Source organism: Moschus berezovskii, chromosome 15 (assembly GCF_049115385.1).
Source record: "Moschus berezovskii isolate FMDL1 chromosome 15, NW_MosBer_1.0, whole genome shotgun sequence".
NCBI lineage: Eukaryota > Metazoa > Chordata > Mammalia > Artiodactyla > Moschidae > Moschus > Moschus berezovskii.
This window is the reverse complement of record NC_142474.1, coordinates 56,477,700-56,490,799: the sequence shown is the minus strand read 5'-3', so window position 1 is coordinate 56,490,799 and position 13,100 is coordinate 56,477,700. Positions and strand designations below refer to the sequence as shown.

The following is a 13,100-nucleotide window of genomic DNA, read 5'->3' as shown; positions in this document are numbered from 1 at the left end:
CCAACCATATCATCCTCTGTCGTCCCCTTCTCCTCCCACCTTCAATCTTTCCCAGCGTCAGGGTCTTTTCCAGTGAGTCAGCTCTTCGCATCAGGTGGCCAAAGTATTGGAGTTTCAGCTTCAGCATCAGTCCTTCCAATGAATATTCAGGACTGATTTCCTTTAGGATGGACTGGTTGGATCTCCTTGCAGTCCAAGGGACTCTGAAGAGTCTTCTCCAACACCACAGTTTAAAAGGATCAATTCTTCAGTGCTCAGCTTTCTTTGTAGTCCAGCTCTCACATCCATCCATGACTATTGGAAAAACCTTAGCTTTGACTATACGGACTTTGTTGGTAAAGTAATGTCTCTGCTTTTTAATACACTGTCTAGGTTTGTCATCGCTTTTTATCCAAGGAGCAAATGTCTTTTAATTTCATGGCTGCAGTCTGGTGGTAATTTTGGAGCCCACCAAAATGAAAGTCTTTCAGTGTCCTATCTTTTTGTCTTTTCGTACTGTTCATGGGGTTCTTAAGGCAAGAATATTGGTTTGCCATTCCCTTCTCCAGTGGACCACATTCTGTCAGACCTGAATGACTGTTCACTGAAAATGAACTCTGAAATATGTTCACTGAGAGATGAACTTCCCAAGTCGGTAGGTGCCCAAGATGCTACTGGAGATCAGTGAAGAAATAACTCCAGAAAGAATGAAGGGATGGAGCCAAAGCAAAAACAACACCCAGTTGTGGATGTGACGGTGATGGAAGCAAGGTCCGATGTTGTAAAGAGCAATATTGCATTGGAACCTGGAATGTTAGGTCCATGAATCAAGGCAAATTGGAAGTAGTCAAACAGGAGGTGGCAAGAGTGAACGTCAACATTGTAGGAATCAGCAAACTAAAATGGACTGGAATGGGTGAATTTAATTCAGATGACCATTATATCTACTACTGTGGGCAGGAATCCCTTAGAAGAAATGAAGTAGCCATCAAGGTCAACAAGAGTCCGGAATGAAGTATTTGGATGCAATCTCAAAAACGACAGAATGATCTCTGTTCGTTTCCAAGGCAAACCATTCAATATCTCGGTGATCCAAGTCTATGCCCTGACCAGTAATGCTGAAGAAGCTGAAGTTGAACGGTTCTGTGAAGACCTTTTAGAACTAACACCCCAAAAAGATGTCATTTTCATTATAGGGGACTGGAATACCAAAGTAGGAAGTCAGGAAACACCTGGAATAACAGGCAGATTTGGCCTTGGAGTACAGAATGAAGCAGGGCAAAGACTAATAGAGTTTTGCCAAGAGAACGCACTGGTCATAGCAAACACTCTTGCAACAACAAAAGAGAAGACTCTACACGTGGACATAACTAGATGGCCAACACCGAAATCAGATTGATTATATTCTTTGCAGCCAAAGATGGAGAAGCTCTATACAGTTAGCAAAAACAAGACCGGGAGCTGATTGTGGTTCAGATCATGAACTCTTTATTGCCAAATTCAGACTTACATTGAAGAAAGTGGGGAAAACCACTATACTATTCAGGTATGACCTAAATCAAATCTCTTAGGATTATACAGTGGAAGTGTAAGGGACTAGATCTGATAGAGTGCCGATGAATTATGGATGGAGGTTTGTGACATTGTACAGGAGAGAGGGATCAAGACCACGCCCAAGAAAAAGAAATACAAAAAGGCAAAATGGCTGTCTAAGGAGGCCTTACAAATAGCTGTGAAAAGAAGAGAATCGAAAAGGAAAGATATAAGCATCTGAATACAGAGTTCCAAAGATTAGCAAGGAAAGATAAAGCCTTCCTTAGCGATCAATGCAAAGAAATAGAGGAAAGCAATAGAATGGGAAAAATTAGAGATCTCTTCAAGAAAATTAGAGATACCAAGTGAACATTTCATGCAAAGATGGGCTCAATAAAGGGCAGAAATGGTATGGACCTAATAGAAGTAGAAGATATTAAGAAGAGGTGGCAAGAATACACAGAAGAACTGTACAAAAAAGATCTTCATGACCAAGATAATCACAGTGGTGTGATCACTCACCTAGAGCCAGACATCCTGGAATGTGAAGTCAAGTGGGCCTTAAGAAGCATCACTACAAGCAAAGCTAGTGGAAGTGATAGAATTCCAATTGAGCTATTTCAAATCCTGAAAGATGATGCTGTCAAAGTGCTGCACTCAATATGCCAGCAAATTTGGAAAACTAAGGAGTGGCCACAGGACTGCAAAAGGTCAGTTTTCATTCCAATCCCAAAGGAAGGCAATACCAAAGAATGCTCAAACTACTGCACAATTGCACTCATCTCACACGCTAGTAAAGTAATGCTCAAAATTCTCCAAGCCAGGCTTCAGCAATACGTGAACCGTGAACTTCCAGATGTTCAAGCTGGTCTTAGAAAAGGCAGAGGAACCAGAGATCAAATACCAACATCCTCTGGATCATTGAAAAAACAAGGAAGTTCCAGAAAAATATCAATTTCTGATTTATTGACTATGCCAAAGCCTTTGACTGCATGGATCACAGAAAACTGTGGAAAATTCTGAAAGAGATGGGAATACCAGACCACCTGACCTGCCTCTTGAGAAACCTGTATGCTGGTCAGGAAGCAACAGTTAGAACTGGACATGTAAAGCTCAGCATTCAGAAAACTAAGATCATGGCGTCTGGTTCTGTCACTTCATGGCGAATAGGTGGGGAAACAGTGGAAACGGTGGCTGACTTTATTTTTGGGGACTCTAAAATCACTGCAGATTTCATGGTTACTACAGCCGTGAAATTAAAAGACGCTTACTCCTTGGAAGGAAAGTTATGACCAACCTAGACAGCATATTATAAAGCAGAGACATTACTTTGCCAACAAAGGTCCGTCTTGTCAAGGCTGTGGTTTTTCCAGTAGTCACGTATGGATGTGAGAGTTGGACTATAAAGAAAGCTGAGTGCAGAAGAATTGATGCTTTTGAACTATGGTGTTGGAGAAGACTCTTCAGAGTCCCTTGGACTGCCCAGAGATCTAACCAGTCCATCCTAAAGGAGATCAGTCTTGGGTGTTCATTGGAAGGACTGATGCTCTAGCTGAAACTCCAATACTTTGGCCACCTGATGCGAAGAGCTGACTCATTGGAAAAGACCCTGATGCTGGGAAAGATTGAGGGCAGGAGGAGAAGGGGACGACAGAGGATTAGATGGTTGGATGGCATCACCGACTCAATGGACATGGGTTTGGGTGAACTCTGGGAATTGGTGATGGACAGGGAGGCCCAGCATGCTGGGGTTCATGGGGCTGCAGAGTCGGACACGACTTAGTGACTGAACTGAACTGAAAATAAAAGTCTCACTGTTTCCATTGTTTCCCTATCTATTTGACATGAAGTGATGGGACCAGATGCCATAATCTTTGTTTCTTGGATGTTGAGTTTTAAGCCAGCTTTTCCAGTCTCCTTTTTCATTTTCATCAAGAGGCTCTTTACTTCCTTTTTCCTTTCTGCCATAAGGGTGGTTTCATCTGCATATCTTAGGTTATTGATATTTCTCTTGGCAGTCTTGATTCCAGACTGTGCTTTATCCAGTCCAGCATTTCACATGATGTACTCTACATAGAAGTTAAATAAGCAAGGTGACAATGTAGAGCCTTGACGTACTTCTTTCCCAATTTTCAACCAATGTGTTGTTCCATGTCCAGTTCTGACTGTTGCTTCTTTACCTCCATACAGATTTCTCAGGAGACAGGTATGGTGGTCTGGTGTTCCTGTCTCTTGAAGAATTTTCCATAGTTTGTTGTGATCCACACAGTCAAGTTTTTGTGTGGTCAGTGAAGCAGAAGTAGATGTTTTCCTGGAATGCCTTTGCTTTTTCATTGATCCACCATATGTTCTCAGTTTGATCTCTGGTTCCTCTGCATTTTCTAAAACCAATTTGAACATCTGGAAGTTCACGGTTCATGTACTGTTGAAGCCTAGTTTGGAAAATTTTGAACAATGGTTTGCTAGCGTGTGAGATGAGTGCAATTGTGCGATACTTTAAACTTTCTTTGGCATTGCCTGTCTTTGGGATTGGAATGAAAAACAAAAAAAACTGACCTTTTCCAGTCCTGTGACCACTGCTGAGTTTTCCAAATTTGCTGGCATACTGAATGCAGCACTTCAACAGTATCATCTTTTAGGATTTGAAATAGCTCAGCTGGAATTCCATCCCCTCCACTACCTTTGTTTGTAGTGATGCTTCCTAAGGCCCACTTCACATTCCAGGATTTCTGGGTCTAGGTGAGTGACCACACCATCATGGTTATATGGGTCATTCAGATCTTTTTTGTATAGTCCTGTGTATTCTTGTCATCTCCTCTTAACATCTGCTTATGTTAGGGCCATACAGTTTCTGTCCTTTATTGTGCCCATCTTTTCATGAAATGCTCCCTTGGTATCTCTGTTTTCTTGAAGAGATCACTAAGTCTTTCCCATTGTATTGTTTTCCTCTGTTTCTTTGCATTGATCACTTAAAAGGCTTTCTTATCTCTCCTTGCTATTTTTTGGAACTTTGCATTCAGGCGGATATATCTTTCCTTTTCTCTTTTGCCTTTTTGTTCTCTTTTCTCAGTTGTTTGTAAGACCTCCTCAGACAACCATTTTGCTTTTTCCCCTTCATCTTCTTGTGGCTGTTAAAGAGTCCACCTGCAATGTGGGATTCCTGGGTTTGATCCCTGGGTTGGGAACATCTCCTGGAGAAGGGAAAGGCTACCCACTCCAATATTCTGGCCTGGAGAATTCCATGGACTGTATCGTCCATGGGATTGCAAAGAGTCAGACATGACTGAGCAACTTTCAGTCGTTTGCTTACTTCTTGGGGATGGTTTTGATTACCACCTCCTGTATAGTGTTAACAAACCTCCATCCATAGTTCTTCAGGCACTCTGTCTATCAGATCTAATCCCTTGAATCTGTTTCTTACTTCCACTGTATAATCGTTAGGGACTTGATTTAGGTCATACCTGAATGGTCTAGTGGTTTGGCCCTGCTTTCTTCAATTTAATTCTGAATTTTGCAATAAGGAGTTCATGATCTGAGGCACAGTTGGCTCCCGGTCTTGTTTTTGCTGACTCTGAAGAACTTCTCCATCCTCAGCTTCAAAGAATATAATCTGATTTTGGTATGGACCATCTGTAGATGTCAATGTGTAGATTCGTCTCTTGTGTTGTTGGAAGAGGGTGTTTGCTGTGACCAGTGTGTTCACTTGCAAAGCTCTGTTATCCTTTGCCCTGCTTCATTTTGTACTCCAAGGCCAAACTTGTCCATTATTCCAGGTATCCCTTGACTTCCTACTTTTGCATTCCAGTCCCCTGTGATGAAAAGGACATTTTTTCTTTTGGTGTTAGTTTCAGGAGGTCTTATAGGTCTTCATAGAACTATTCAACTTCAGCTGCTTCAGCATTAGTGTTTGGGGCATAGACTTGGATTAGAGTGATATTTAATGGTTTGCCTTGGAAGTGAACTGAGATCATTTTGTTGTTTTTGAGATTGTACCCAGGTACTGCATTTCGGACTCTTTTTTGTTGACTGTGATGGCTACTCCATTTCTTCTTAGGGCTTCTTGCCCACAGTAGTGGATATAATAGTCATCTGAATTAAATTCACGCATTCTGGTCCATTTTAGTTCACTGATTCCAAAAATGCCATATCTTGTTTGACCACTTCCAGTTTACGTTGATTCATGGACCTGACATTTCAGGTTCTTATGCAGTATTGTATTTTTAACAGCATTGGATTTTCCTTCCATCACCACTCATATCCACAGCTGGGGGGTGTTTTTGCTTTGGTTCCATCTCTTCATTCTTTCTGGAGCTGTTTCTCCATTCTGCCCTAGTAACATATTGGGCACCTAGCAACCTGGGGAATTCATCTTTCAGTGTCATATCTTTCTGCCTTTTTATACTGTTCATGAGGTTCTCCAGCCAAGAATACTGAAGTCATTTGCCATTCCATTCTCCAGTAGACATATTTAGTAAGAACTGTCCACCATGACTACTGTCTTGGGTGGCCTACATGGCATGGCTTGTAGCTTCTTGAGTGAGACAAGCTTGTGATCCAGGTGATTGGTTTTATGTAATTGTGGTTTCCATTCTGTCTGCCCTCTGATGGATAAGATTAAGAGGCTTGTAGAAGCTTCCTCATGGGAGGGACTGGCTGTGGGGAAATCTGCATCTTGTTCTGGTGGGCGGGGCCGTGCTCATTTCAGTTCAGTTGCTCAGTCATGTCTGACTCTCTGTGACCCCATGGACTGCAGCACACCAGACCTCCCTGTCCATCACCAATTCCCAGAATTTACTCAAACTCATGTCCATTGAGTCAGTGATGCCATCCAACCATCTCATCCTCTTGTCGTCCCCTCCTCCTCCTGCTTTCAATCTTTCCAGCATCAGGGTCTTTTCCAATGAGTCAGCTCTTTGCATCAGGTGGCCAAAGTATCAGAGTTTCAGCTTTAACATTAGTCCTTCCAATGAATATTCAGGACTGATTTCCTTTAGGATGGACTGGTTGAATCTCCTTGCAGTCCAAGGGACTCTCAAGAGTCTTTTCCAACACCACAGTTCAAAAGCATCAATTTTTTGGTGCTCAGCTTTCTTTCCAGTCCAACTCTCACATCCGTACACTGAGAAAACCATAGCCTTGACAAGACAGACCTTTGTTGGCAAAGTAATGTCTCTGCTTTTTAATATGCTGTCTAGGTTGGTCATAACTTTCCTTCCAAGGAGTAAGCGTCTTTTAATTTCATGGCTGTAGTCACCATGAAATCTGCAGTGATTTTAGAGCCCCCCAAAATAAAGTCAGGCACAGTTTCTACTGTTTCCCCATCTATTTGCCATGAAATGATGGGACCAGATGCCATGATCTTAGTTTTCTGAATGTTGAGTTTTCAGCCAACTTTTTCACTTCTCCTCTTTCGCTTTCATCAAGGGCTCTTTAGTTCTTCCCTTTCTGCTATAAGGGTGGTGTCATCTGCATATCTGAGGTTATTGATGTTTCTCCTGGCAGTCTCAATTCTAGTTTATGCTTCCTCCATCCCAGCATTTCTCATTATGTACTCTGCATATTAGTTAAATAAGCAGGGTGACAATATACAGCCTTGATGTACTCCTTTACCTATTTGGAACCAGTCTGTTGTTCCATGTCCAGTTCTAACTGTTACTTCCTGATCTGCATACAGATTTCTCAAGAGGCAGGTCAGGGGGTCTGGTATTCCCATCTCTTGAAGAATTTTCCTCAGTTTATTGTGATCTAGACAGTCAAAGGCTTTGGCATAGTCAGTAAATCAGAAATAGATGTTTTTCTGGAATTCTCTTGCTTTTTCAATGATCTAGCGGATGCTGGCAATTTGATCTCTGGTTCCTCTGCCTTTTCTAAAACCAGCTTGAACATCTGGAAGTTCACAATTCACGTATTACTGAATCCTGGCTTGGAGAATTTTGAGCATTACTTTGCTAACATGAGATGAGTGCAGTTTTGTGGTAGTTTTAGCATTCTTTGCATTGCCTTTCTTTGGGAGGGGCCATGCTCAGTAAATCTTTAGTCTAATTTTCTGTTGATAGTGGGGCTGTGTTTCCTCCCTGCAGTTTGGCCTCATAATGGTGACTTCCTTCAAAAGGGCTTTTGACAGGACTGTTGTATTCAATGCTCCTGATCACACAGCAGGCCACTGTCTTCCATGCCTCTGCTGGAGACTCCTGGACACTCAGAGCCAAGTCTGGCTCAGTCTCTTGTGGGGGTCACTGCTCCTTTCTCCTGGATCCTGGTATGCACCAGGTTTTGTTTGTGCTCTCCAAGAGTCTGTTTCCCCAGTCCTGTGGAAGTTCTGTAATCAAATTCTATTTGCCTTCAAAGTCAAATTCCCTGGGCATTCTCAGTCCCTTTGCCAGATCCCCAGATTGGGAAATCTTGTGAGTCCTAGCAGTTTCACAACAGTGCGGGAACTTCTTTGGTATAATTGTTCTCCAGTTCGTGGGTTGTCTGCCTGGTCACTCAGTGATGGGATTCACACGCCGTACCTCCTGGCTCTGCTGGAGCCAGAGGTCCTGTTCCCATGGCAGGCCACTGCTGACCTGTGCTTCCGCAGGAGACACTCAAACACTCACAGGCAGGTCTAGCTCAGTCTCTGTGAGGTCCCTGGGTCCTGGTGTGCAGAAGGTTTTGTTTGAGTCCTCCAAGCATCTGTGGTGAGTAGGGGGTTTGATTCTAAAGCTGATCTCACCCCTTGTACCACCTTGCTGGGGCTTCTCCTTTGCCCTTGGACGTGGGACATCTTTTTGTTGGGCTCCAGTGTTCTCCTGTCGATGGCTGTTCACCAGCTAGGTGCGGTTTTGGAGTTCTCACTGGAGATGAGTGCACATCTTTCTACTCTGCCATCTTAGGCATATCTTATGTACCCCAAAGTTCCTGGGAAGGAGGCCCCCAAAGAAAGGGTCCAGCCAGCATCTCCAGCCCCAAGACCCCTTCCGCTAGCCACCCTTAGCCACCCTGGAGAGTGTAGAGTGGCTGTAGGAGGCCCTCCACCTCTGGACCCAGTCCCAGGCAAGGAGGCACCCAATGAAGCAGTGGGACCCCAGGCAACATGGAGATGTGGAGAATGAGGTTGATGATATTGTCCAGTGTGGATAAGACCCTCCTGAAAAACAGTTATTAAGCATCCTTTGAGTTCATTGAGAGAATTTAAATAGCTAAGTGGAGAACATTCTTAACTTACCCCTGTTCTTCATGTTCCTACGCTGCACCACTAAACACATCTGTGCTTTCATCTTCGAGACTCTTGTTACAGGGTTCACTAGTGACAGGGACAGAAATAATTGATTTAATAATGTTTTCCTTTGATGTTGTTATTTGGTCCCTAAGTTGTATCCGACTGCCGCCCCATGGACTGCTGCATGCCAGGCTCCTCTGTCCTCCACTGTCTCTTGGAGTTTGCTCAGATTCATGTCCATGAAGTGGACCATCTCATCCTCTACCGCCCCCTTCTGCCTTCAATCTTTGCTGAGTTGGCTCTTTGCATCGGGTGGCCAGAGTATTGGAGCTTCGGCTTCAGCATCAGTCCTTCCGGTGAATATTCAAATGTCTTATATTGCAATAAAAAGATTACTTAAAATCTTCCTCAAGTTCTGTTAACTAATGTTAGTTCATAAGGTAAGACAAATCTAACTAAAAGGTTATGGTTGTAGTTTGGTTAGGTTTTAAGAAGTTTTTGTTTTCTGCAGTAATAAAGAACTGCTGTCACTTTAGTTGATGCGGGTTGATTGTTTTAATCGTTCATTGATTTATCTGGATATAAACAACACTCATTATCCAGGATTTGTATCCTGTATCACAAGCTATCATACAGCAAACTGTAGCCATGTTTGATATTCCTATACCTTATCTAGAATATTCTCTAATGCTTACTATTAGATTTTTAAAAACTGAAGTATTTGTCATAAATTTTTACCAAGTGGCACATTAAAAAATTTCTTACTCAGCTTTACCATCTTAAGTATACCAGCTTAAATGTATAGTTCATCAGACTTCTTAAAATGCAGAATATTTTCCTGGAAACAATACTGATTTAAAAAAAAAATCAATTTAGTTAATATTGTGTGGGAAGAAAGTCATTAAGGAGTCATTACTGAGGAATCTGTAGAATCTAGAAAGGCTCAGGACGTGGGACATTTAGGCACTTTAAAAAGGCCAGACTGTGGGATGGGGCTGAAAATGAAGGAGTGGTTGGAAGTAGGATAAGTTGTCCAGAGGTTCCTTCTCCCTGTGCACGTGGGCCTCCATTCCCGTCTCTCCTCTTGCAGAACACAGACGTTCTGAGGGATTCTACCCTCAGGCAAGGTGAGTTTCCCTGCTCACTCAGAACAGACAGTTCAAGAGAGAGTGCATGTGTTGACGAATGGGACCTCTGTTTCTCCATTGGTTCCTCTGATGCTGGCAACTGGGCTTTTACTGCCAACTCAGGAATGGAAGAGTTCTTCTCTGAACTGACCCAAGAGAAAAGATGTCCAGTTACTAACATTGAGCATTCCAACACTGAAAAAGCTGGCTTACTGCCATATTGTCCTAAAATGAAGTTCCACTGACAAGCCCTGCCCTTTCAGTGAGTTTCCTTTAGCTCCTTATTGCCTTACTCATAAATATACATGTTCACTTAGGATCATCAGGTGTTTGGGGAAGTTTCCAACATAAAAGAAAAACAGTAACAGTGGAGTTGAGAGTAAAGGAATTATAGTATAGGGGAAAGGAAAAAAACCCTTCAGTTAAAAATTCAGTTAGTATTCATTGATAAAGTTGTAATCATGAGATAAGAATAGTAGCTACAAAAAGAGTCAGAATCAAATTGAGCTCTCAGAAGTTAAACTTTACAGCAGAAACTTAAAAAATTAGATAAAAGAGAAGATAAAGTTGAAGAACTCTCAGAAGTATAGAAAATAAGGGAAAGAAGGAGTCAACCTATAAGGTCTGGAGCTATTCAAATTCTAGGGAAAGGAGAACAGAGAAAATGGAGGATAGGAAATAAACAATGCAAAAAACTTCCCAGAACTGAAGGACGTGCGTTTCTAGAATGACAAGAAGAGCTCACTGAATGCATGACAAATGAAGAGTCTCATATTGAGGCTCAATACAGTGAAATGTCGGAGGGCCAGAGATAAAGACGAGACATCCAGTGCTGCTGGAGAATACCAGGTTGCTTACGAAGGCTCAGGAATTAAAATGCCCCCATACTTCTCATTCCAGTACTGGAAGCAAGAAGACAGTAATAACTTTGTAATAGTGAGGGAAAAAAATCTCCCAACTCTGAATTCTGTTCCTGTATGAACTATCAATCAAGTGTGAGTATAGGCTTAAGATATTTTTAGACAGGTGGTGGCAAAAATTTGGCCCATTTTGTATCACATACTCTGTGTCACATTTTGTGTCCCATTCTCTGAAATCATTATCATAGCTGACACTTACATGATGTTTATTACTATGTGGTCCTTGTAGAATTTAGTGTACGTATTCTCTCTTCTCTCACATGTGTAATACGAGTGTGATACTACGATTTCTGTGCTTTACAAGTTGGGAAACTGAGGTATGGAGTAGTCCGTTCCCAAGGTCCCACAACCAGTAGGTGGTGGGATTGGGATTTGAACCTCAGGAGTCTTAAAACACCTCCACTATGTTATGTTGGGTCTACTTGGAGGATGTGCTCCACCAAAATGAGGGAAACAAGCACGAAAGATCCAGGAAATACGATCCAGCACACGAGCAGGGCAGAAGGAATTCCCAGATGGAAGGTGAAGGGATGCTCCAGGGTCGTGGCAGTGCAAGGAGGTCTGGAATGCAGCTGCTTTAGACTGCAACAGAGAGTGGACCCAGACTGCCTGTTGTGCTTGGTCATGTTGCGAGTAGTCTCACTGTTGGAGAAGGAACTGATAGTTACACAGAAAAGCAAAAAGAGGGGGAAGGACACAGGAAAAAGGACATTGACTCTGTTTTGGACAGTATTTGTATAGACATTATGAAGTATATCCTGAATATGTGTGTTCACTGAAAATTGTGATTTGTGGAAGGAATGGAGAGAGAAAGGTGCCTATGCGCTATGTGAGGCCAGTGTTCAGGTATAAGAAAATTAAATTTTCAACTTTGGTAGTATTGATAGAGAAAAAAATAAAAACTAGAAAAAACCAAGCACTGTCAATGTAGTGTTTATAAATACAGCAGTAAATGCCAAAAGAAACACTTCAGAGATTTGAAGTGGTTGCCTTTGCGATGCAGGAATTAGGGATTGGAAAAGATGAGGCAGGGGACTGCTATTATTTGATACAAGAACTGTGTGATTAAAAAATATGTATATATAATAACATGCACACAAAACATGGCATTATCCTTGGCTTTTCTCTTTCTCAACCCACATCAGCAAACCGTGATGGTTCCATATTCAAATTACATCTGGAACCTGATCCCTTCGCCACCTCCACTGCCCCCACCTGGTTCCAGCCACCAACCTCTTCTCTGGATGGCTGCAGTGTCTCTACCCTGAGCTCCTTTCCTTGCCCCTCTTTTGTTCAGTATCTGTATGGCACCCAGAGGGATGCATTTAAAATACAAACCAGACTGTGATGCTCTCTTGCTCAGGGCGCTTCAGTGGCTCTTGGGTTCAGGGAAAGCCAGAGCCCTCTGGTCACTTCTCACACCAGGCACACCTCTTGCCTGCCTGATCTTCTCCATAGTACTTACCGTCATTCAGCACATTAGACATTTACATAGTCATTTTGTTTCTTGTCTGTCTTACCCCTTTTCCTTTATTAGAATACATTTCTCAGTGAGAATGGGGATTTTTCTCTTATTCTCTGCTGTATTCCCACAGTCTAGAACATTGGTTGGCATATAGTAGGTCCTGAATGAGGATTTATTGAATAAATGTATTATTTTTATATAAGTAAAAACTATATGTAAGAATACTACTGATTTTAAGCTATTTGCAGTAAGCTAAGCTAAGCAGCTCCTTATCTTACTGGTTTAAGCATCCTCAAGCAACTTGAAACTAAAATCGTGAGAGATCTAATTGAGATTTGTTTGCATCTGGAAAATATTCATAGGCTATCATGAGATTATGCCCCTTTGAAAATCTGTGCTGGGTGCTAGCAGTCCTTATTGCAAATGTTTATTATAACATTCCATGGTAACTTTATGATAGAGACTCTTTTAATATTTATTTTTAAATCAGAGAATCGGTTTAGTGAGTGTATCTAAGCATCACAGTTATCTTCTATAAAGGCACAAACACCTAAAATTCTAATCCTGCGGTGTAAGGAAAATGTCCCCCACTTGTCTTACCATAGTTTGCCTTTATTGGTTCATAATAATTCTTGTTGTGTTTTGCTGTGGACTGAAGCTATTTAGTATTTCATCGGAGTGTTCCCTTTCCTGGCTTTGCCTCTCTTCTCACCTGTTCCTTCAAGAAAACTTAGGATCCCAGATTAACGATATCGCAGACATTTTCATGGATTTCATGGATCCAATTCTGCATCCACATGATTAGAATTCACAGTAGGAAAAGCTGGTCTAAAGCCAGAACGGTCTTTATCCTGAAGCACATACCCTATCAGATA

The 13,100-nt window shown here is 42.0% G+C and overlaps 1 protein-coding gene across 42 annotated transcripts in view; it reads left to right on the top strand.

The window, feature by feature from the left end:
• Positions 1-13,100, top strand: part of PRPF18 (pre-mRNA processing factor 18) — a 103,704-nt gene that overhangs the window by 66,736 nt on the left and 23,868 nt on the right. For 40 of the 42 annotated variants that reach the window (XM_088844118.1, XM_088844117.1, XM_088844115.1 and 37 more), the window contains one exon: positions 8,866-9,069. The exons of the other annotated variants lie outside the window; for them this stretch is intronic. In XM_088844118.1, coding sequence (XP_088700244.1) covers positions 8,866-9,069 — 204 coding nt within the window. The remainder of the gene's footprint in view (positions 1-8,865; positions 9,070-13,100) is intronic. 42 annotated transcript variants of the gene reach the window in all.